The sequence below is a fragment of the Apostichopus japonicus genome, chromosome 8, assembly GCF_037975245.1.
Source record: "Apostichopus japonicus isolate 1M-3 chromosome 8, ASM3797524v1, whole genome shotgun sequence".
In the NCBI taxonomy this organism is placed as follows: Eukaryota; Metazoa; Echinodermata; class Holothuroidea; order Aspidochirotida; family Stichopodidae; genus Apostichopus; species Apostichopus japonicus.
This window is the reverse complement of record NC_092568.1, coordinates 25806342-25832587: the sequence shown is the minus strand read 5'-3', so window position 1 is coordinate 25832587 and position 26246 is coordinate 25806342. Positions and strand designations below refer to the sequence as shown.

At 37.7% G+C, this 26246-nt stretch overlaps 2 protein-coding genes across 3 annotated transcripts; one reads left to right on the top strand and one right to left on the bottom strand.

Annotated features, from left to right (window-relative positions):
* Positions 1–10035: 10035 nt before the first annotated feature.
* On the bottom strand, positions 10036–15059 carry LOC139971293 (uridine diphosphate glucose pyrophosphatase NUDT22-like). Its single transcript, XM_071977623.1, has 4 exons — positions 14270–15059; positions 13290–13498; positions 12948–13041; positions 10036–12548 (listed from the first exon to the last, which is right to left on the bottom strand). Exons 1-4 carry the CDS (start codon positions 14741–14743, stop codon positions 12444–12446), a joined length of 882 nt encoding a protein of 293 aa, XP_071833724.1. The 5' UTR covers positions 14744–15059; the 3' UTR covers positions 10036–12443.
* A 68-nt stretch (positions 15060–15127) lies between these two features.
* On the top strand, positions 15128–26203 carry LOC139971292 (centriolar and ciliogenesis-associated protein HYLS1-like). Of its 2 annotated transcripts, none has more exons than XM_071977621.1 (11): positions 15128–15280; positions 17654–17791; positions 18974–19039; positions 19619–19716; positions 20297–20475; positions 20665–20720; positions 21309–21457; positions 22037–22097; positions 23782–23845; positions 24544–24625; positions 25451–26203. In XM_071977621.1, exons 2-11 carry the CDS (start codon positions 17683–17685, stop codon positions 25616–25618), a joined length of 1032 nt encoding a protein of 343 aa, XP_071833722.1. In that variant the 5' UTR covers positions 15128–15280; positions 17654–17682; the 3' UTR covers positions 25619–26203. The 2 variants fall into 2 exon arrangements, with proteins under 2 accessions (XP_071833722.1, XP_071833723.1); XM_071977622.1 differs by lacking the exon at positions 15128–15280 and adding an exon at positions 15393–15578.
* Positions 26204–26246: the final 43 nt, after the last annotated feature.

Here is a 26246-nt window from a genome sequence, read left to right as displayed (position 1 = left end):
CAAAAAAATTCTTTGGACCAAACTTTGGGACCAAAAAAGAATACTGCAAGCGGCGCAGCGCGATAGATTTTATTTGGTGCGGCGCGATAGATTTTTCTTTGGTACCCCGCGATGTTTTGTGTCCACGCTGCAGGCGATTTTTTTTTTTTATTGCTCAAGCGATATCGATAGTTTTCACGTTTTACCCTCCCGATAGTTATGTAATTTAACAAGGGGCAATGATTGGTCACACAGAACGCGTCGCGTGCAGCATTGGCGGAGCTAGGGGTATTGGTCAGAGGGGGCGAGAATGGTCTGTAGGGGCGCTTCAGACACTATCTAAGCGGAGCGCCACGGTCCACCACAGGTTGGCGCGGAGCGTACAGAATTTTTTTGAGTAAAGATACTTCCTATAGATCGCCGAATATGACCCTTTTGGGGCCTTGCTAATTTGCAGATAAACGAAGAATAAATAGCCGTTAGAGCATTTTGTCACAAAATTACACCAACAAAATGTGACAAATGTCAATAGGTAGGTGAGAGCGCAATAAAAAAGTCAATAATCGCGAATAAGTAAAAAGTGGTAAATTAGCTGAAAAGGGCGCCAGCAGTCCATTTGATACCGTCAGAGGGGGGGGGGGATCCGCCCCTGACTGTATGGACGCTCCGCCACTGGCGTGCAGTATGGACGTTTTCAATAATCCCCCGACTGAGCCCCGAGGTTGAGAGGGGCGCGAATTTTTTTCCTTACCTGAACTGACACTGAAATTATTTCCTCGATTCTGATTGGCTGATCAAAACCGGAATGGTAGTCTGCGTTTATCAATGAATCCGAAGTGATCCTCAGGACATGGGTTTGAGTCCTCTTAAGGTGGTAAGCCTATTTTTAAAAATTATGTATTTTCTATTTCTTTTTTGCCCAATTCTTTTTCTTTTTTTCACCATTTTTATTTTATATGATCATTTTTCAATTTTATATTATTTAAAATCATCATTTTTCAAACTTAACTTTCATGAATATTTTATATGTAGGCCCTAATTATTAATCGCAGAGATACCATAGATCTCGTTTGAGTTGCCATTAGCTGTACCCATTATCTTGCTGCCTGATTGAATAGGGTTCTTCCTTTCTGTGTTCTGCTACATTACATAATGCTAATGTGAATATCTTAAATTTTGTTCGTGTTGATCGTATATCACGTGCTCGCTGAGAGCCAATCAGAATCGAGGAAATAATTTCAGTGTCAGTTCAGTTTGGGAAAAAAATTCGCGAACGGGGCATGGCTTTTGCCCCCCCATTTGCCCCCCATTTGCGGAGGCCACTGCCCCCCACCCCAACTAGGCCTACATCATATTTTGGTCTAAATCTAAACACATTTCATTCGAAAATTGATTTGACCCAAAACGATTTTGGTCCCAAAAAATTTGAGTACAAACAAATTTCGGGTCACAAGCACTGACCTGTTAGAGGTCAGTGGTCACAAGCAATTTTCGGTCACAAGCACTGTTTGGGTCATAACAAACTTTGGGTAACACTTTTTTTTCAAGAAAAAAAAGGTTGGTCCCAAAAAAATTGGTCCGAAAAAAAGTTGGTCACAAAACTAGTTTTCTTGGTACAAACAAATTTTTGTATAAAAAAAAATGCTCCGAATTTTTTTCTGTTTGTCGGAACAAAGAGACTTCGGAACATAGAGACGTCGAAATTAACATAGATATGTCACCAATATAAAAACACATAAACTTATACCAAAGTGGAATTTATCAACAATTGCTATAGGCTATGTTAATTGATGTTGGCGATTTCCTTTCACTTTGGATATCGACATATAAAATGTATACAGGCCTGGCATGCACTTAATAACTAGCCGGTATAGAAACTTATGTTGAACAAGGTATCTGTCAACTCAGTTTTAAGTGTACCTGACACTGGGGGGTTACGTGGAACAGGACCACCTCCTACCCCCCCCCACCTTCCCGATTATCATATAACAATTGATTTTCGCAGTGGTATGACATACCATGTATAGGCTATTATTTTCAACACCACTGGACACGATCCGGGGACCAACCTAAATGGGGAAGCATGTGCCCTGTGCCCCCTCCCTTGGCGACGCCGCTGATTTTGTCGAATTTATTACACATAATAACTTGAAGACAGAAACAGTTTATGTGAGCAATTTATATATATAGGTACCCATAAAATCTTTACACTAACAAACGAAACAAAGGAAATAACTGAATTATTGGTATATCATATAAAGTGAAGACAGTAATAGGACCAGGAATGTAGCCATGATAAGTTCAGTCCTGGTCGTCACCTTTTGTTTTACTTTAATATCCTGCTAATTTGGTTCATTAAATTAGCTTAATGGCTATAATTCTTACCTTCAGCTAATTGACCTTAAGTACTGAATATGTCAATTGAATACTGCTTGGGAAAGTATCAATTGCTGATAGGTGTTGGTCGGTTAGACTGAAAGCCATTTAATTTTAGCAAACGCCAATCACAGTAGGCTAACTCACTCGATAGAACAAATATGAGAGTACCTATCACCAACATAACAACTTTTCCATATGAAGTTCAAGGTTAAATTCAATCTGTATCAAATCGATCAAGCGGACCTGAAAGACAACAAGACTAGGCAGTAGCATACAAACAAAGGGATTATCACCCTCCCTCAAGTTACCACAGTCCACAAACTATGAAACATTATTAGCAAGCGGCATACAAACAGGGCTTGAAGGTGACACCAGACCCTGCAGCCATTGGTCTTGCCTCAAGTCACCGTTCATCTAGGTCTTAGCTAAGACGAAGCTTTTAGTCGGATGTAGCACTAATACATATGAATCATGTTACATTCAATACCATAAGTTATCAACCCCCCCCCCTCTCCCCCTCCAAAGCTCTACACACCTTAAAAAATAGGATGAATGATAAATGTGGTATGCCAATAGAAAGTGGTTACCAATCTCCCCATTAAATCCCCAAAATGGCATCATCGCTGATAACAATGAAAAAGTTGATGGAATGCACTTAGCTAACAAATCTGTCAATCATATAACCAACGTTGGTTTATTAGAGTACACTGTTAGACTGAGTACAACAATGTAAGAACATAAAGTACAAAGATGAACAAATATTATATATATATGTAACAGTGGTAACCCTTACCGATGGACTTGGTAAAAGGCGACGAGCGCCACCTATTTTACGTTACTACTTTTTGAGAATCATTTGTTACGACTACTACTACTATTACAACTTTTTGTGAATGGTCTTCTTTCCATTTTGCGGAGCCATTCTTTTACATGACAAGATTATATTATATTCAGGGTAAGCTTTAATTCATGATTGTTTGATAGGATTTAATTGCAGAGTGATGAAGAGTGTATTTGATTTCGAAATTGCTGTCAATTAAAGTAACTTAAGTAACTTAGCTGTCATGGTAGATCGCTGTACACCACCGTGCTATCCTAACGCACGTGTGTTGTGGGGCCTTGGCCTTGACATTATAAGATCTTTGTCACAATGTGCGCTACCTCATGTTATTGCTAAGTTGTATACTATTAAGCTTATACTTATCCCATTCGTCATTATCATAATCAGTGATGGATGATCAAACTTATAATTAGTAACCATGTTTCCTGGAGATTGGTGAAGCTGTAAATTAGTATTAAAATGTAACATCAGACCTCACATCATCATCAGAGAGTTCCATAATCTCCTTAGCAACCCAATTGTTTAAATGAAGTTGGTCACATGACATGTCACCTGATATATTATTCTTTTTATTTCTAAAGTGATTTGTTTTAATTCTTTTTGTTGAAGTAATTGAGATTGTTGGATTCATTTAGTGCTTTGCTATGACCAACATCTGAGAAAATAATGAAACAATATTCAATTAAGTAAGAACAATACTCAATGTTTATGACTCCTCGTCACTCATGTATTGGTTCTCAGTGCACAATTAATTTACATTAATTATCCATGATAAGTAATTACCTTAATCTTGTATTTATGATCCTTTTGTTTTGTCTTTGCAGGGTTTTTCATTGCTTATTGTTGTTGAATAAATACCATACAGTAGCAACATGAACCTGTGTTTCGGTCATTACAAATTGGCGTAGTCGGCAGGGTAATGGAAACCCCAGAATATTAGAGACCAAAACCCCTGAATATAATACAATGTCTGAAGTGGAAGAGATGCGGCTTGAGCTGAAGTCCTTGCGGGATGCACTGGAAAGGGAGAAGCTGGTTTCGATGAAGGCTAAAGCTGACATCGAGGCACTCCAGAAGTTATCTGTTGGGTCTGAAGCTGACTCAGATAAGGAAGGTGATGAAGATGTCCATAGTACCAGTGAGGAGGGTGAAAAGCAGCCATCTGTGGTATACCTCTCACAGGGTCAACGAATTGATCGATTTTGTGACCGACCTACAAAACTAGGAGATCCGTCTGTACAGGAATGGATCAGAGACATAAGGAGTCAACTGGAGGTCCGACGACTAGGACCTAAGGACCAAGCCAGTCTTATTCTCAACCATCTAGGTGGGAAGGCAAGGAAGGAGATAGCAGGAAGAGGGGATGAAGTTCAGAGGGACCCCAGTAAGATTTTTGCTATTTTGAGTAAAGTCTTTGGTGACGGTGACACTCTCTCACAACTACAACAACGTTTCTTCTCTTATAGACAGAGGGATGGTGAAGATCTTGTAGCTTGCTCCTTAGAACTGGTTGATCTCTTTGACCGTATTTGTCAATTAGACTCATCGTTTCAATCATGCAGGGAGAAAAGTTTAAGGGGAAGACTGGCAGAGGCGGCGAAAGATGAGGGGGTACGGAGAGAGTTACGAAGGCTGAACTTGGAGAATCCAAACATGACGTTCTTCGATGCACGAGACCAAGTGATGGAGTGGATTGGGGTACCAAAGAGCCTGACACAAGGAAAATTCACTGTTCATAAACTTGAGGCAGACAGTGAGTACCATCACCTAATTAAACAACAGGGCAAACAGATAAAGGCACAACAACAACAGATTGATGACCTAATTCAAGCTCTGAAGACTAATGCTGAGAAGTCCTCAAGACCCAATTACACTCATGGAGGAAAGCCATCTGGTACTAGACGATGCTACCAGTGTGACTCTAAGTTTCATTTTAAGCGAGATTGTCCTGACAATCTTATGAATAGGCAACCACAGAGTGGGGCAAGCACAGAAACAGTCTCCACAACCACCAAGGAGCCTTTAAACTAGGGAAGCCTGTCGTTGGCAACCAGGAATCGACAGGTTTAGTTTTGAATAACCCTGGTCATGACACTCTTGTAACCAAAGCAGTAGGAGAATGCCCGAAGATTACAGTTCAGTCTGGATCACTGAGTATCAGGTGCCTTCTTGATACAGGTGCCGAGGTTTCTACGATCACTGAGTCGTTTTTCCTAGAGCACATTACCCAGAGTGGCGAGCTGGTAGATGTAAGTGCTTTTCTGAAGATATCTGGTGCTACTGGTGTAAATGTCCCATACATTGGATATGTGGAGTTACCCATTACTGTGTTGGGTTATGTGTTTCCAGGCATGGGTTTCTTGGTAGTCAAAGACTCTTGTGACCCCCAGTTTGTAGAAAAGAAGAGGATGGTGCCTGGTGTTCTTGGATGTAATATTTTCAGAGCAATGCAGAGGTTGCTGGAGAACAAATGGGGAAGTGATTTTCAAGATAAACTTGTTCTGGAATCTGGCACCATAGAAGACCAGAGGTTGGCTCATGTTATTGCTGCCTTTCAGGATAAGGAGGAAGATTTGAATAACCGAGGTGTGGATCATAGTATTGCTCGTGTATGTGCTGAAAAATTGGTACTGGTGGCTGCAAACACCATTACGTCCATACAGGTATCAGTCCAACCCTCGACTGGTTCAAAACCATATGTTGCCATGATTGCACAGTTGAATGCTGAGGACAGGACACACCTACCCACTGGCTTGCAGGTTGCACCAACACTTGTTTCCGTTGATCGAAGTGGTGTTGCTCCGTTGCAGGTAGCTAATTTTTCGAATCATGACATTTATCTCCAACCAAGGGCTCCTGTTGGGATTGCTGAAGGTGCATCATTAGGGTCGATGGTCCAGGTGAAACAAGTTGATGTCAATGAAATACAAGTGCAGACAGTTGATGCGAATGAACTCCAGACTGTATCAGAACCACCTGAACAAGTATCAACAAGGGCTATTCCACTGGAATCCAAGATGACTATTGGTGACAAGTTAAATGTATCTCAAAGGGAGGAGCTAAGAGCTCTGCTCCATAGGTATGATGATGTTTTCAGCCAGCACGAGGACGACCTTGGCTTCTGCGATAAGGTGGAACACCGCATTATCCTACTGGACGATAAACCAGTTAAGGTACCACATAGGAGAATTCCACCTCACAGATGGAAGGAAGTTCGTGACCACCTGCAACAACTTTTGTCTCGACAGATTATCAGAGAATCGTCTAGCCCATATGCATCACCAGTGGTGCTAGTTCGAAAGAAGGATAACAGCCTGAGAATGTGCGTAGACTACAGAGCTCTCAACGCAAAGACACACCGTGATGCTTACCCCATTCCCAGAATTGAAGAAGCCTTAGATGCACTTAAAGGAGCTAACTACTTCTGCAGTCTTGATTTAGCTCACGGTTACCACCAGGTCCCGGTTTCTGAGAGTGATATAGAAAAGACCGCTTTCCGAGTTGGTACAGGAGGTCTCTACGAGTTCACACGAATGCCGTTTGGACTAACAAACGCCCCAGCGACATTCATGCGATTGATGGATAAAGTTTTTGGTGATGAGAACTTCCAAACAGTCCTTATCTATTTGGACGATATTTTAGTATTTGGGCGAACTTTCCAGGAAACACAACAACGTTTAGAGATGGTTCTGAGTAGGCTGCGATCATACAATTTGAAAGTCAAGCCAGAGAAGTGTTACTTGTATGAGGAACGATTGAGATACCTTGGCCATATTGTTAGCAAGGATGGTATTCTCCCTGATCCTGAGAAAACGAGAGCCATTCAGAATTGGAAAAGACCTGAAACTGAAAGAGAGTTGCGGAGCTTTATGGGGCTCGCAAGTTATTACCGACGTTTTGTTGCAAACTTTTCCAAGATAGCAGCACCCCTCCATGCTCTGACAGGTGGCCAGAGATGTAAAGCAAAACGTCCTCACAACCCAACCAGATCAGTTGCAGACAGATGGGAGGCAAAACATGAGGAAGCTTTCCTTGAGCTGAAATCAAAGCTTACCACCGCACCGGTATTGGGCTACCCTGACTTTCAGCGCCCATACATTCTTGAAGTAGACGCAAGCTTACTTGGTTTCGGAGCAGTACTCTCCCAACAACAGGAGACTGGACGAGTTGTTATAGCTTATGCAAGCCGAGGACTGAAGCTCGATGAGAAGCAGATGAGTAACTACAGTAGTATGAAGCTTGAACTGATGGCGCTTCACTGGGCCATCACAGTGAAGTTCAGAGATTTACTGCTGGGGGCAGAATTTGTCGTATACACTGACAATAACCCATTGAGCTATTTAAAGACATCTGCCAAGTTGGGGGCAGTGGAAACACGTTGGGCAGCTGAGTTGTCCCAGTTCCATTTTGACATTGCATACCGATCAGGGAAGTCCAATGTGAATGCTGACTCATTGAGCAGAAAGGAATTCCATGGCGAAGAACCCGTCTCTGCTCGATTTGGGGAAATTGTTGCTGTTGCTGGTGACCTTCACACAATGTCCACTTCGGGCATAACTCTTCCAAATGAGGTGAAAGAAAGGATACAGGAACGTACCCAGGAGGTGTGGCAGCAAGAATTACATAGTCTGCCAGAGAGAGTTCAACCATCGTCCACCTTTCCTCTACCCTCCATGTCCACTGAAGGGATAGCTCGACTGCAGTCTACTGATCCAGTTGTAAGTAGATTACGACATTACTGGGATCTGAAACAGAAACCAACTATCTGTAAACTAATGAAGGAATCCAGAGAAGCACGAAAATTGCTTCGAGAATGGGAGCGTATATCAGAGAAAGATGGTATACTGTACCGTACAATCACTTTAAAGGGACAGAGGGTACAGCAGATTTGCCTACCATTGCAACTAAAAGATACCGTCCTCAACTGTGTTCACGACCAGACTGGTCACCAGGGATCAGAGAAAACGTTTAAATTGGCAAGGTTAAGATGTCATTGGATTGGCATGGCTAATGACATCGTGGAGTACTGCAGGAGATGTCCGAGGTGTACACTTGCCAAAAGTGGACCAAAGATCAAGACATCCATGGGTTCAGTGGTTGCCAAAAGGCCACTGGAAATTGTAGCAATTGACTTTACAATGCTAGAGCCCAGTTGTGGAGGTGTAGAAAATGTGCTAGTCCTTACAGACGTGTTTACAAAATTTACGCAGGCTGTTCCTACAAGAGATCAGAAAGCATCAACAGTAGCTCAGGTTCTATTCAGAGAGTGGTTCATCAAGTTTGGTATCCCAGAGAGAATCCACAGCGACCAAGGTCGGAACTTCGAGAGCCGATTAGTCCAGGAGTTGTGTAATTTGTACAACATCAAGAAAACACACACCACCCCCTACCACCCGGAGGGCAATGCACAATGCGAACGTTTTAACAGGACAATGCATGACCGCTTGAGGACATTGTCTATGGATAAGAAGAGAAAATGGCATAAGTATCTTCCTGAATTGGTGTATGCATATAATATAACACCACATACCACCACTGGATACTCCCCTCATTATCTATTTTTTGGAAGAGAACCAACATTACCCATTGATCATTTGTTGGGTATTGAGAGTGACGAGACGTGGATGGCAGATCACCATCAGAGGCTAAGGACAGCTCTTGATATTGCTGCATCCAATATTGAGAAGGAAGCACAACGACGTCAGGAAAAACATGGCCAGCCAGCTCCCAATACTAGTTTACCAATTGGCGCCAGAGTATATACCAGGAACAGGAAAGTAAAGGGTAGAAACAAGATACAAGATTTCTGGGACGATATCCCACATAAAGTTATTTACCGTCCCTATCCTGATGGTAACGTGTATGTTATTGAACCCCTTAACGGAAATGGCACAACAAAGACATTGCACCGAAGAGACATACTTGATTCAAAGGAATTGGTTCAAACTTTGGAACCTGCAGGGCCAAGTGAGGAAGTACCTGCTGTTGAAGCCCTAAGCCAGAACTCAGATGACGAAGTAATCGACTCAGCTTGGTGGGTAGAGAATGTCAACCCCGACGCCCGACAGCCTTGCAGCCGTAACGATAGCAATAAGTCAATTGAAATTGCTACAGCGCCGATGCCCGATGCTGATGAAACTAACACTACAGCAGACGTAGACCATGAAGTTCCCAGTGACTCTGTTGATATGAACTCATACGTAAACGAAAAGGATTTAGGGAACAACACCTTGAGGCGCTCATCCCGAAGTAATGCTGGTGTGCACTCGAACCCTAGTAAACTTCCCAGGTCTGCAATTCAGCAAGAGGTTCGAACTAGTTTTGTTGACCCAACTGTTTTAGCTAATATATCTCAAACTCAGCTCCTGTTGGCACAGATGCTTGCCAAGTGTTAGTGTTGATTCCTACAGTTATATGCTTCTGTGTGTTCGTTAGATTTAGGTTGGTTTGGAAAGAATTCTTTTCAATTTAATTTTATTGTATATATGTTGTTGTCGCCACTCAAGCGCTGCGTAGATGTTTTAGCAAATGTATATGTATTCAACCTTCCAGGTAATGCCTATACTTAGCAGAGCTTCGTCTATCACATTCCGCATGCAGCATTGTGCAGAATAATTCATTCGGATTATGTATTATTGCTGGGATATATTTCAAGATTTGCATGTAACTGTATTATCTCGATCAGTGGTAGTCAGTCTATCTTGTCATTTTGTAACATTTGCTCATTGGTACTCAGTTTAAGAAAGGGTTAGCAATTGCAATTATGTATTTTGTCTTGAAATACTTGGTTAGAGTACATGAGAGTGTTGAAATGTAGAATGATATGTTACAACCAATCTTATAGTTTTAAGTCACACCGACTACCATATGTATTGGACTTACTGGACAGCTTACTGAAGCAGGTTAGAAAGGCTTGCTTGTTTTTTTTGTAAATATGTTGAAGTTTTATTTTTCTGTCTTGTTCTTCTGATTAATGTCAGGGACGACATTGTTTAAAGGAAGGGGAGGTGTAACAGTGGTAACCCTTACCGATGGACTTGGTAAAAGGCGACGAGCGCCACCTATTTTACGTTACTACTTTTTGAGAATCATTTGTTACGACTACTACTACTATTACAACTTTTTGTGAATGGTCTTCTTTCCATTTTGCGGAGCCATTCTTTTACATGACAAGATTATATTATATTCAGGGTAAGCTTTAATTCATGATTGTTTGATAGGATTTAATTGCAGAGTGATGAAGAGTGTATTTGATTTCGAAATTGCTGTCAATTAAAGTAACTTAAGTAACTTAGCTGTCATGGTAGATCGCTGTACACCACCGTGCTATCCTAACGCACGTGTGTTGTGGGGCCTTGGCCTTGACATTATAAGATCTTTGTCACAATGTGCGCTACCTCATGTTATTGCTAAGTTGTATACTATTAAGCTTATACTTATCCCATTCGTCATTATCATAATCAGTGATGGATGATCAAACTTATAATTAGTAACCATGTTTCCTGGAGATTGGTGAAGCTGTAAATTAGTATTAAAATGTAACATCAGACCTCACATCATCATCAGAGAGTTCCATAATCTCCTTAGCAACCCAATTGTTTAAATGAAGTTGGTCACATGACATGTCACCTGATATATTATTCTTTTTATTTCTAAAGTGATTTGTTTTAATTCTTTTTGTTGAAGTAATTGAGATTGTTGGATTCATTTAGTGCTTTGCTATGACCAACATCTGAGAAAATAATGAAACAATATTCAATTAAGTAAGAACAATACTCAATGTTTATGACTCCTCGTCACTCATGTATTGGTTCTCAGTGCACAATTAATTTACATTAATTATCCATGATAAGTAATTACCTTAATCTTGTATTTATGATCCTTTTGTTTTGTCTTTGCAGGGTTTTTCATTGCTTATTGTTGTTGAATAAATACCATACAGTAGCAACATGAACCTGTGTTTCGGTCATTACAAATATATATATCTGTTATACATCAAAATGTAAGGATAGAAAAAATGGTATTGCAAAAGCAGCATGAAATCATTCTGTTATTCAGACTTTGTGGAAAAGAGAAAATCAATTTATGTCTAGAATGGGATTGGACCTGTAAATTATACATTTACTTCAATTAAGAGTTTGTAATTTCAGCATAAAATATAATAAAGTTCAGAACTTCTGAATTTAAATGCAAAGTAAGATTATTCAGAAAAAAAATACACCAAAAGAATGAATATTTAAATGTTAAAATACTGTTTTTTGAAAATATGTAGTTTATATTTGCCAATTTCATGGTAACAACATAACATTTAGTACTGATAAAAGGATTCTAGTTCAGGTTCAAGATATTTGGGATGTTGGAAGGTATTTACTTACAAAACATTTGTGTTTCTCCAAACGGCTCAACCTACCAGTTGACTACTTAAACTGTTTGCATAAAATTCTCTCCATATGAACTGAGTACAAGCCACATTAATATATTATTACATTATTTTATTGCAAACATAAATGAAAATAGCCTGACAGTAAAGTCTGATTACCACATATTATGTTTCAGGGGGAAATTAACCACATGATGCTGCAAAATGTAAAATAATTTTAAAAATATATTATTTTTAAAATATTTGATTTTTTCCCCCCTGTTACTCTTCCTTTGGGCCATGATATGAAATGCAATAAACTATTACTACTAATAACTCTGTTGTGATGTTAAATATAATCTTTCTAATATACCACCTTCCTAATAACCTAAAAGATGCATGCTATGAGTTCCAATCACAAGTAATGACGTTGAATAAATCTGTTGCAAAATTAACGAGAATCTTATTCATTTCTCGTGTTTATGTACTTAATTTAACACCACAAACTGCTATGATGACCCCATAATGATCAATTTCTTGAAGTCACAAAAGGGTTTACACGGCAAAAATAAGTTATCTGCAAACAGTAATAGCTACAAAGTAGCGATGGGAACAAGCTGTTGAAATGCAGTTTTCAACTAGATGTATTGATAACTCAGCTCTTGCCATAACTTGCACATTACCTAGTGATGGAATATCCTCTTAAATAAACTTGGAAAAATATTAGCAGGCTCCACACAGATCCTTATCCGAATTTCAGGGCTCAATAACTCAACGGCTCCTACTGCCGCAACTCCCACCCCACCCTATGTGGCAACGAAGTAGCTGCTATTTCAACCATAAATTAATATTTCCTTCACCATGTCAGGAGTTAGTTGTTCTCCGTTATGATTTGGTATCTTTCTTCAGTTCATTGAAGAGCTTCATGCAACCTTTAGCGGATGGGGCCATTTCTTTCCACATCATTGACTCTTCTATGTTTCTGATATCCTAACAATTACAAAAGAGAAGAAAAAGCATAAATGAAGTACAGGATTACAATAATATCAGTTCCAGTCCCTGCCATGAAAACTAAAGTTGGGAGCCAACTCTTCTGGTTTTACCGTGAATCTCCTGGTTTTTTTGTGCTCTCCCGATTCTCTCCACTTAAATCTAAAGGTAAAGGAAACTTAAGGACTACCAATTAACAGAAATGTAGCATGTGAACCAACAAATAAAGAATCATCCACTAATTCTGTGTAAAATAACTGTGTGTAACGAAACTGGAAAACTCAAGAAATAGCTTTAAAGTGAAACCATGCATAAAATATGGACAGGTTTTACCCTGTTTTACCATTTAACGAATAGAATTCAATAGCCCAATTAAAAGAGATATTTCACAATACAAACCTCAACAGGAACAAAAATGATGTTAGATGATTCATCTGCCTCTGCTCCTCCTTGATTGTAAAGATGAAGTACATCTCTTTTTCCTAGGGCACATCTGTTTGTGATAAAAGAACAAATTCCAAACCACAATGAAACAAAGTTTTTCACAAGGAATATCAAGAAACTTGATTAGTTACCATTAACCTCCAACATTAAAGCAGTACTTTCATTGCTGCTTCTATCAATGTTGAACTGTCTATGCAATTTGTCAGCCCCCAACCAACCTCGCACTGCCACCCCCATCCCCCATCTGCATAAATGTTCACATATTTCAATATTATCTTTTCATTTCACTCAACTAACCTGACATAAAACTCAGCACTTGGTCGTTTCGAGCTGACATGATTTGCAGCTACTCCCATCAGCCTTGGCTCACTCAGCAAGTTCAATGGTATATTTATTTCATCTCGAATCTCCCTTAGAGTAGATTCATAAAATTCTACCAGAACGTCATTTGGTGAAAGGGACGGTATATTGATTAAGTCTGCTTGTGAAGAACCACCAGGGATTTCCTATCAGAACAAAACATGAAATGGTAAATGGTAAAATGTCAGAATGTTCTTTATTACCTAGGACATAATACTGAAAAGAAGACATGGAATTATCAAGAATGTTATTTGACATAGATTTTAAATTAAAAATACATTTCCAATGAAACAAAATATACAATACCACTTTCATTTAACCTCTTTCCCCTGTGAAACAGCATTACCATGACTACTACTGAAATTATAATTGAATGGTATCTTGGAAACAATTTAAAAAAGGCAATCATCCAAGTAGCTGCACAATGTTGTACACCACCCCCCCCCCCCCCCACACACACATACAGTACTCCATAATAAATACATCATTTTATTTATTATCACTGTCTGCAGATATTTGAACTATGCAATTAACTGAATGTTAACTTAGGGGAAAACAATGGCCACAAGTAAAAAAATGTTGACATTTTTCTGTGAATTTACTTGTAATTAACGTGTACATACAGTGTGTGTTTGGAAGACTATGAGTCTGACTACACCTGCTAAAACTGAGTCTCCTCTTTGTTTGGCATGCAACATCCACTCCAGTCGCCTACCACCTAAAGTATCAGTTGTACTAGAAAATGAATTTAAATCAGAATGAAGAGATTTCATAACCAATATCAAGTAGCAATCTTTAGTAAGTACTTATTTACTCAGGTGAACAGCACTCGAATTCCACTATTAATGAAACTTCAGTTGCTTTTTAGTAATGAAGAACATAAACTGTAAACAAAGACTTCAGGAAAATTTTCTTACTGCTGGTTCAGGATGTCCACCAGGAAAGTCCAAAAGGCCTTGAGCTTCACCAACTCTCTGACTTCTTCTGATGAATACAACATAGCCATCACTTGTTTCAGTAAAGTTTCCCACACCAAGAGCATCAGACATAAAGGCCTGGGTATTGCCACATTGATCTTTACCTATTTCTGCCAATTCTTTAGCATCTGGGGCCCAATTTGTACCCAAGAAATCTTTATAACTTGTGATCCCTAGTCTCAAATGAGTGCAACCATTTTGGACTTGCATAGAATGGTATCTGAATTTAGATGCATCAAATAGATGTGGATTTTGCTGTACTCTCTGCTTCCAGATTTGGTCTACTTGTAGTTGCCTGTCTAAGCTGAGGTTTTCTCGGTTGTATGAGCTGCTTATTAAGACCTTTAAATCAGACTGACAAATGCCAGGAAACTGTGGGGCAATGAATATGACAGACACTTCTGTCTCTGCCATTACTTTAGAGACCTCAGGACAATCAATCAAACTACTAGTATTATTACGTAACTATCAAAGACACTTTCCCTACCCCTTGAAGCCCTAAGCGAAAGTACAACGGGTACCATATTCGCGATAAAGAACTCAGTCGTATAGCCCAGGCGTCCTAGAATTTGGTTAACTCTTTTAGCCAATATACATCGAAAGAAATGCTACCGCAGTGAACAGCTTGAGGCAAAAATCAGCTACCTAGACTGAAAGGTTTTTTGACACCATAATACAACTTCGTGTTTCGTCAGCAGTTTGCACAGGACGGGTTGCATTGCGTTGTACCACTCTAAGTCTAACTTTAGGCTTAAGGGTGTCTCTAGTGGTTGTGTACCACAGAAATTAATACTATTTCTGATTTGTGTACATGAAGAGGGCGCCGTTTCCTAAGATTTAAAAAACTTGTTCAAGCCAAAGAAATCCAGCAATACACTTTCTTTCAAACACTGAAAGTTGGCTACAGAAAAAGAAGAAAATTGCCGGATCGTTATAATTGCAAGCGTTCTTGTAAGTTTGACCTTTGTATGTACGACATGTCGCATCTCACCATCTGTTTCTCATTAGGGCCTGTGCGGAGTAAAATGTAACGTTTACTTAACTTCGCCTCAGTAAGATTAGAATTGATATTTGTTGTTAGGCTTTACTACTTAGGCCAGGCTAGGCATAGCCTACACATTACTGTAACACTAAGTAACAGAGTTGAGCTCAAGCGTCAAAAACAAGTTAGGCCATAGCCCATTCTACAGACGTATAGCCCTGGACTAAGCTTGAAGCAATATCTGAAGTAAAGAGTCCTTGATCAAAAGTAAGTAGTGCAGTTACCGAAGATAGTAGATTAGTTATGCTAAGCAGTAAGTGATATTAAACTAATACCCTATGATTATGAATTAAAATATGGGCCTAGCCTACTGTAGGCTAGGCCTAACAATAACAAAGCAACAGTAACCTTTTTTATTTATAATTTAACAGGTCGACAGATTTAGTAGGAAGATTTTGTAAATAATAAATTAGGCCATGGAAATGAAAGTTTAAGATTTGCATCCAAACATGCTTCATTAGGCATAAGCCTAACATTTTAGTCCTATTCACTATTTTATTTATATCCTATTCATTATTATTATTTTATTTACTTAGTAAACTTCTTCCAAAATATCATTCCAACTCACTGGTATAAAGGTCCTTTGTTCTTTTATTTATCCTATTCATTATTATTATTTTATTTAGGATTCTTCCAGAATTTCATTCCAATTCACTGGTATAAAGGCCCTTTGTGTTAACTGCTGGGTAGCCTATGTGATACTGCTGCTTTAAAAGTTACATAGACAAAGCCTCCATTTCACTGGTCAAAAAGGGCATTTTGTCCAGGAAATTACATCTATGGACATATCTGATCATTACATGGTATCATACGATGTAGTTAGTTTATTTACCAACATCCCACTTTCTGAAACTGTTGATATTGCAATCGATGCCATAATGTATAACAATCCAGGCATTGGTATTGAAAGGCGGGATCTCCAGAAACTATTCATGTTTGCTACCTCACAAACACATTTTTTATTCAATGGTAATTACTATGATCAAGTGGACGGTGTGGCAATGGGTTCACCATTAGCACCGGTGTTGGCAAATCTCTTCATGGGTCATTTGGAGAAACAATTTCTGAATGATTCATCTGCCCCATCCAAACCTTATCACTACCGCAGATATGTTGACGATATTTTCTGTCTTTTCCGAAATGAGGGTGAAGCCATCGATTTCCTTCAATTTATCAATACTCGGCACCCTAACATAAAATTCACTATTGAGAAGCAAAAGGACAGTACGCTACCATTTTTGGATGTGCTTGTCAGCAACACTGGTCATTGCAATACTTCCGTTTATCATAAACCTACGTACTCAGGGTTACTAACCAATTTTTTCAGTTTCATTCCGTATTCTTACAAAATTGGTCTCATTAAAACGTTAGTGGATAGAATGTACAAGGTCAACAACTCTTGGAAAGGATTTGACCTCGACCTAAAAGGACTTATATCCACACTCGGCAAAAATCAGTTCCCCTCTCACTTAATTGACAAAGTTGTGAAATCGTATTTACAAAACAAGGTGTCACCGAAAAATATCATTGACCCGGTTTCTCACAATACCAGATTTTACAAGCTCCCGTACATTGGTAATTTCTCTGGTCATGCTCAGAACAAAGTCAGACAGTTGATCAAATCGCATTGTACAGACATTGATGTCAAATTAGTGTTTATCTCATTTAAAGTTCGAAATATGTGTGTAGTAAAAGACATGATTCCATCATACCTTAAATCTCGTGTGGTCTATAAATTCATCTGCACAAGCTGTAATGCTTGTTATATAGGGGAAACCCATAGGCACCTTTCTACACGGATTTCTGAGCATTTAAAAACCGATAAGAATTCACATATTTACAAACACTTAGCTAAATTTCCCAACTGTAAGCGGCTATGTGACAACAACTCATTCAAAATTATCGACTCCGCTCCCACTAAACTCCAGCTTAGGATCAAAGAAAGTCTACATATCAATTGGGATAAACCTAATCTCAACAAGTAGCTTGACTGTCCAGTGTTATCTTTGTTGAGTTAATCTACTTTTCCTTGTGTGTTATTGCTAGTGTACATTTGTCTGCTATTACTTGTTCATTTTGCGTATGTAACCTGATGATGAAAGTCGCTACTTTCGAAACATGTCGTTCTTTTTGTATCAATTTTGGTAAATAGATGTATAAGTTAAAGTCTGTGGTGTTTTCAATTTTTTTATTATCGAGATTTGTGCTAGGTAGACCATTCAAAAAGGGCAGCAATTACCATCCTCACCATTTTCTCATATGTCATTAATTTTATTTATTAGAATTTCCACACACTACATACTGTGGAATCATGGCTGGTTCTGGCTTTCAGCCACTTTCAAGAGGAGAGGTGGCAGAGCAATTGAATGCACTTGGATATAAAAACTTTTCACCAGAGAAAATAAAGCAAATTACTGAAGGTCAGTTCCAACATCATATTCATATAGTGTATGATGTTGCATTCTGCATGTTGAGAACAAATGTTTGTATAATAATTTATAACTTAAATTTTTAGTGTTACAGACATTTTGAGGCAACTGTAGAGCTTATTGTTTGAAACAATTATCAAGTTTTTATGCCATACTGTTCAACATGTCATGTATCAACTAGAAGTTATATTAGATGGTATAACAATGCTATGTATATATTGTTTATTGTTCAAGGAACAACATAGCTATGCAGGACAGGGTTGGGGAGATTTTTACTTGTAAGGGATGGGTATCGCTTTAGGCTATAGGACTGAAGTTGTTCTATATTTATTTCCTTTCCCACTTCCTGAAAGCTTACAGGTGGGCTACAGGTCGACAAGCTCAGATTTCTTCGTACTCCTCTCATACTGAATTTATACTTGTTTTATTTACTCTTGTCCTTTTGTTCATTAATAGGTATGATAGATAAATAAACAGGATACAAAATTTTTCAAAAAGGATATTCCAGCGGCTGAAATGCTGAATTTGATTGCAAAACCAAAAATGGTGGGAAGTTCTTCTTTTCTAAGTCAAATCTACATCCTCGTAGTATATTTTAATGCAAATTGAGGATATTTTTTGTGAAAGGCATCTGGCAACAACAAAGTGAATGCTGTCATTTTATCCACAGAGGTAGATTGCATTTTTAATGATATTTGAAATTTAGAGAACAGAAGAAAAAAAGATGTCAAGGATAAATAAATTTAAAAAATATTATTTCTATTATAGGGAAGCAAACTGTTGAAGAACCTCTGCTATGATGGTATCAAATACTGTACCACATACTGTGCTTCACTTCCTGGAGGAAGGAGTGGTTTCACACATAAAAAAAAACAATTACATTAAGTCAACCATACTGAATCTCTGGTTAGGGCAAAATGTTGAGATGGGGTTTTATTTTTTGTCCCTTTAAGCTAAGTGTTACAATCACAAGAGCATCCCTTTGAACAATAAATAATGTATGTTGTAATTTGGTGACAAAGTTACAGTAGCTTCAGTATACAGTATTGAGATTTCAAACATCTTCAATTTTTTTTTTCTGAAGAATTAGAGCTTTACAGATTTTCATACTCTTACAGTACTTCCTGGAGTAAAAATCTTTGAACTTTATTTATTTATTTTTTATTTTTGCAGACTTGGCTGCTTACTTGGCTGATGAGGGATTGTTGACCGACACATCTGACCAATCCTACTTGTCAGGTAATATTTGTTATCATATTAATATTTAATTGTTTTACAGTCCTCCCTCTATCATTTGTTGTCTAGAATGGATACTAGTGGGTTAGTTCATTGAAATATTGGAACAATCGCTACTTGTAACCAAACACCAATTTGTCTTACATTAACTCATGAATTATATTTACTATGTAAGTAGCATAAAATATAAGTCTGATAATTTTCCTCAGTTGCTCGATTCACAACTGTTAAACCAGACTTTAGTAGTTCTTTTCCTGTCAAAGGTCTTGTAAACCATATTCTTACATTGTTTTAACACATTAAATCATTTATTTATTTCAATCCTTTTTAACACAGAAATTGATTGATTTAGACCATTGAAACCTGTTACTCAATTGCTTCATATATTTTAAGCAGATCATTTTGGAGATCTCTTAAAACAGGTCGTCCACCGTTTTCAGATCGTCTGAACCAGCTAATCGTTTAGTTCTTATAAATCAGTTTAAGACTTGAGTCTGATCTTTAAAAGTTGTTTCACATTGACTCTTTCAAATGTTAATATTATGATTTTTCATTGTGTCATTTTTCATGTTTATCTCACAGCATCCAGCGCACAGTACTCACCAACCAACAACTCCCCAAGGGCTCCTCTCCAAGATGTCAGAGAGTCAAGTCATCACCATCAGCAATTTGTCAGATTTGTAAGGTTCTAGATTTTATATGTTTATCCATGACCACTGAATGACAACCATCACTATCACTACTGTTCATCTCTTATAATATCTTCAAATGTATTGTCACCAATACAGTACTGCCCCTTAATTTTTGTTTTTCTTCTTTTTTTTCTCTCTTTTTTTTTTAAATATTTTAAATTTTATTTCTCTTGCAACTATAACTTCACATAATATAGCACTCTAGTGGTGACTTAGGGAAAATCCTAGATGAAACTAAAAAGTATACCAAGGCTCCCAATATTTCCTCCAAACACTGCTTTTCATATTACACAATAAAATGTTTTTTTTGTAATAGAGAATAGTCCCTCAGAAACAATAGTAACCTATTCTGCAGTGTAATTCCTCTTTCCGTACTTTGCAGTTGAAAATGAATTTCTTAACTAAAATTATACTTCAGTTTGCTGATAGTACTACCAAACAAATTTGCTCCAATAAAGCAGCATTTGGCAAATAGCTGAAAACAAACTGCCATCAAATTTGCTCATGGGAGACCACTTTTGATTTGTCTTGTTTTTATTATGATTTTTGATACTTTTAACACTTGTAGGATCATCCAGACAGTTATGGGAAAGAAAACTTCTCTGAGAGAGATTTTACAGATCAGAAAGCGTTCAGCGATGAAGTTGCAGTTGACGACAGCAGCGAGCAATCTTACAGGCAAGATGAAGGACATATGTCTCGGCCTGCAGCTAAATCAAAACCATTAATCAAAAGGAAAGTTGTCAGGTAAGTTAGGTCACAATTATCAACTAAAATCTTACATGCCGTGACATTAACCAAGGATGAAGCTGCTCTTTGCTTTGCATATGCCACAGTCTTGTGGTACCGTAATTCATGATTAAAGTTTGGATAAGGTACAAAAAAGTATGTATGATCTGTTCTCTGCACCGATATTATTTATGTTTCATTTCTCAGGAAAAGAAATGGCCAAGCTCAGATATTTGATGAGTCGATTACAGAGAGTGAGTCAGGTAAGCAATGGTGTTCAATAGGGTCAACTGTCTCTCTTTGCATTAAAGATCACATAGACCCAATCATCATCTTTAAAGTCAGTATAGGATGAAGATTAGTCATACGAAGTGCAAATCTAAAACTAAAGAACAAACTTGGTTTGTTCACCGACACTGACAGTATAAATATCATGCCCAAGGGTTCTGCTGTGTATTGAAGGATGATTTCAGGTAGAGATTTTATGGAGAGATGTAATATTCTGCAACAAAGATACTGTTTCCAACTTTCTACGTTTAGACTGGTAAAAAGATTTTCACATTGATAGTATGTCTTTGATGTTGGGCACCGCAATCACTTTTCCTGCCAGAGTTAAAAAAATAGTTTATGTTGTTCCTTATATTATTACAATTTTATCCATTGTGAAGAGAGATATCTATAGTGTCTATCAAATGAAACTTCTGTGAATGTTTGATGACCAGATATATCCCATGTGATATGGGCAAGACAGATATAGTCAGAAGTTATTAATCGCTATGCTGATACATGAGTAAATTTTTCTAAGTTTATGTTTAACAGTACTTTTTTTCTTTATCTTTTTGTCACAAAAGACATCTCCTACCTGAATGACAGACTGGCTGAGCTTCATCTTCCTCTCAGAGGAGAGAAACCTCAAGAAGAATATGCGGAGAGTGAAGCGTCCACCATCACTCAAACTTATCAGGCAAAGAGACGTCCAAAGTCTGCTTCTTCTTCCAGGGTATGTGTCTCATGACTGTATGTTTAATTAACCTAGCATTCAAACCTAAAATTAGAAATATGTTTATCATTGTGTGTCTGTTCTTTAACTTCCTTTGAAATTGTTTCTTTCTGCAGCCAGTTTTTTCACATATAGATATTTTGAATGTCTAAGTATTTCATCGTAGAAATCATTGTTTCACATGCACATATTTAATGTAATAATTTTGTAAATCTTTGGTTTTATTGCAATTATTGCTGATGAAGCATTGCGGTTTGGGAAGGGGCATTGGTTGGTGTCTGGCGAGCTTTGTGACATATTCATCATAGTAAAATAAACCTGTTAGCAAATTGCTTATCCACTAGAGAGCCTGTGTAAGAGAAATTTTTTATAAAAGTAAGTTGGCCTGACGTTTCAATCCTAGCAGGATCTTCTTCAAAGGCTAAATGACAAGTAACAGTAACAGAAGGGACAAATATTCATCATGTCAGTTGAATTTGTATTCCTCTTCCCTAGTTGGTGTTTGTTATCAGTAGCTTTGTCTGGAATCTTTTCTACAAGTACACTAACTTCAATGATCTTTATTTTGGTTTTGTTCAGTGGTCAGACGGTGGTTCATCACAAACATCAGAGAGATATAGCAATCAACCGCTCAAGTCATGTAAGTATTAATCACATTGATATTGATTGATGTACTCATGTACATATATCTAAGGCAACCCTGGCCCAAGCATAAATTAGCATATTAAACATTGCATCAGAAGGTGTTATGGCTATAAACTGGTAAGGCTGATTGATATTGATAACTTAGAACTGGTTGTGTGCTTGCAAACATTTGCCATGTGGCTGGGTGACCTTAAAGACATCACTGAATAGATGGTGTGTGATACACTGACCTCTGATACAAGTCTAGCCCAAGCTTACTTTACATATAAGAATTGGGTCGGAAGTTGCTATGGCCCAGAAACTGGTAAGTCTGATAGATATTGATAACTTAGAACTGGTTGTGTGCTTGCAAACATTTGCCATGTGGCTGGGTGACCTTAAAGACATCACTGAATAGATGGTGTGTGATACACTGACCTCTGATACAAGTCTAGCCCAAGCTTACTTTACATATAAGAATTGGGTCGGAAGTTGCTATGGCCCAGAAACTGGTAAGTCTGATAGATATTGATAACTTAGAACTGGTTGTGTGCTTGCAAACATTTGCCATGTGGCTGGGTGACCTTAAAGACATCACTGAATAGATGGTGTGTGATACACTGACCTCTGATACAAGTCTAGCCCAAGCTTACTTTACATATAAGAATTGGGTCAGAAGTTGCTATGGCCAGAAACTGGTAAGTCTGATAGATATTGATAACTTAGAACTGGTTGTGTGATTACAAAAATCTGATGTGTGGCTGGGTGACCTTAAAGACATCACTGAATAGAGGGTGTGTGATACACTGACCTCTGATACAAGTCTAGCCCAAGCTTACTTTACATATAAGAATTGGGTCGGAAGTTGCTATGGCCCAGAAACTGGTAAGTCTGATAGATATTGATAACTTAGAACTGGTTGTGTGCTTGCAAACGTTTGCCATGTGGCTGGGTGACCTTAAAGACATCACTGAATAGATGGTGTGTGATACACTGACATCTGATACAAACCTAGCCCAAGCTTACTTTACATATAAGAATTGGGTCAGAAGTTGCTATGGCCAGAAACTGGTAAGGCTGATAGATATTGATAACTTAGAACCAGATGTGTGATTACAAAAATCTGATGTATGGATGGGTGACCTTAAAGACATCACTGAATAGATGTGTGATATATACTGACTGACTATTAATGCCCAAGGTTGGTCAGGTTGGTTTAGAAGTTGCTACGGCCATTATCTAGTAAGGCGTGCTGCTAGCAAATGGCACTTGAGGAAAGAACAAATGTGTCATATAATTCCTATAAAAGTATAAAACATTGTGCCAGTTGATTGAGTGAATCTGGTTAAAAGTGAACATGATTTACAGTTATGAGTAATGAAATGAAACTATACCTACCTGAGAGAAACATGAATCATGAGTTGTTTGAGGGGAAGTGACATCCTCAATTTCATGTGGAGAGTCAGGGCCATTACAGAAAGCTTCTCAATAAACTTATATATTATAGCATTACATTTTAATGTAACAATCTGCATAAAAAATGTATAAATAGTAATAAACCTTGTTGTAAAATATATATATATGCACAAAACTTTTGAATTGCTTTGATTAACAGCCTACAATATATGCTCATTCAAAGACTGCCACATCTTAATTGTAAAAGGAGGCTAATTATAAATGTAGTTCTTTCTCTTCTCTAGTCATCAGACCTTCAACTGCACCTGTTAAGTGGAAGCATGACAGAAAGACAGATCCTGTTACAAGGCAAGTTTGGCTAGTCTAAAACAAATATCAGTTTTGATTTGAGAGAAGGAAGAATTGCTATTAGCAAGTGACACACAACTGGACAGTTACCTCAACTGCGGTGCGGTGCATCAGTGAGAAACAAAGAAAGATATGTTGAACGTGCATGACACCACAAATTATATTGTGCTCATTCCTTAAGAAATGTCAAATTCTCACCAATGGAACTAGTTATCATGGTGAAGGTTGGACCAATGTGTGTCTTTCTCTTTACTTTTTGAATATCTATTTATAAATATATATTACATATATCAGATAATCTTAGCTTTGTTACACCTTGAAGTTTGCAAATGAAGCACAGGCAAGTCCAGTACAGAAGTTTGGAAGGATATGTCTCCCATCAAATATACATATTGTTAATTAAGTTGTTGCATTGATGTCATAACGGTGTGTAGTTCCTCAAGAAAATTATGTTAATTTGCGTTATAAATATTAACAGATGGCTTAGGCAGTAGACACAACATGCCCTATCCAAATTTGTAATAAAGTTTGGGCTGGAGATGGATGGTGTGGGTCTTTTCATCAAAGTAAGTCCTCGAAATATCTGCTAAAAACCAGATGATAAAATCATTTGTGATGGAAGCAAAATTTCAAGTGAATAAGTTGTTGGGAAACTATTGTCAGTAATTTAGTTCTTTGATTCTTCTCCTTGCTATTAGGCACCAGATGTATGCAGCACACTGGAAATCAAAAAAGGCCCCTGGAGAAAGAAATCATAAAGGATTACGGTGGAACATAAGGGTAGGTACCTTGTGGTAATCTTGGATTTGATAACTGCCCTCTGGATGTATGTTTATATGGCTAACACGTATAACAAGCTTTCTGCGTGTGATCAAAGTAAGCACTAACTGAATCTTAGTACTCTCAGAATACAAAGTCCATGACATTGAATAACTAACCAATCAGACACTTTGTTCACTCTGGTCTTGTCTCTCTGTTTCTTGTGATTGGTTGATATAAATGCAGGATTGTTGAAGAGTTCATTTTCCCTCAGTAAATGTTGCTTGTGTTTTTGTCACTTTGATGTTAGTTCTAAATGTTTCAACAGGACATAACCAAAACACAAATAACAGCAATCTATACAAAAATAGAGCCCAGATATTTCACATTCCACCTTTGAAAAGTAAATTCTGCATAAAATCTTTAACATTCTTTGGCAGAGAATGAATGAAATTGATAAGATGTAGTACAAAGCAATGAGTACAACAGCTGTGAGCTGTGAACTACTGGGTCTCAGATTAATTTATATTCAAACTGCAACATTGGCTCACCACTCAGTCAATCATTGTTTAATATTTTTAGTTTATAGGACAAGTACAATATTACATTGAGGTAATTTGCAACCTTAAAAACTTCTGTCTTCTTTTAGGCAAAGATTGAAAACCTTTAATTGTTTTAATCAGAATTTTTTGCAAGTATTTCACCTTTATAACTTTTCTTTTCACAATCAACTGTCCACCTCCCTTTGATAATGAAATCATTGACACCAAATGACCCTATTGGCATGTCAAATATAGTATATTTTATTATTCCAGTTGATATTTGTTGGTCTGTCAATATATACAGGAGCAGATGCTGTACAGAGATGATGTGGTTCTTCCTAGACAAAACCCTCGTGTGTATGTCCCCAACAACTACCAGGTACCCACAGAGAAGAAGAGGCAGGCTCTGAGATGGGCGGTCAGAAACAGCTTAGCCAACAGAGAAATGCCTTACTCCACATTTAACTTTTGAGCGAAAATAAAGGCTCTTCCAGTATTTTACAGATTACTTACAGTGCAAAATCAGGTATAAAATCACTCATTTCAGAAGAGAAAAATTACAGTATGCTCCTTGAAGGGCTTTTCATGCCATCTAAGGAAATGTGTATCAGAACCAGTAATGTAGGTACTATTTATAATGAATATCATTACATACAAACATACAAATTATTCTCTTTACTTTACTTCAACCTACTGGATAGATTTCTAAGAGAAGAACCCCATCACATTGAACAATTACTTGTAAATTCGAGTATTTCTTGTTACTTTTTCAAGAAAACTTGTTTCCCTCCTACTTTGCTCCTTAAAGTTTACACCAATTCAATACCTGAAAAGCATATGCAATTCCCTGAGAAGGGGTTGAGCTTTGTAAGGAATTTTTTCTGAACAGAATGTAATCATCAATTTGAAAGGCCAGAACAATTTGTATAACTTGTTTTTAATTGTAAATAATAAATATGTACTTAAATTAAAAACATTGCTTTGAAAGTAATGTTTATGTTTTGTTGTTTTAAAATATTTAATGAAACCATTGATTGTAATACATTTTGTAATTATACCTCCTGTCTTTGAAGATTTCTTTTGTCAATACTGTATTGGTT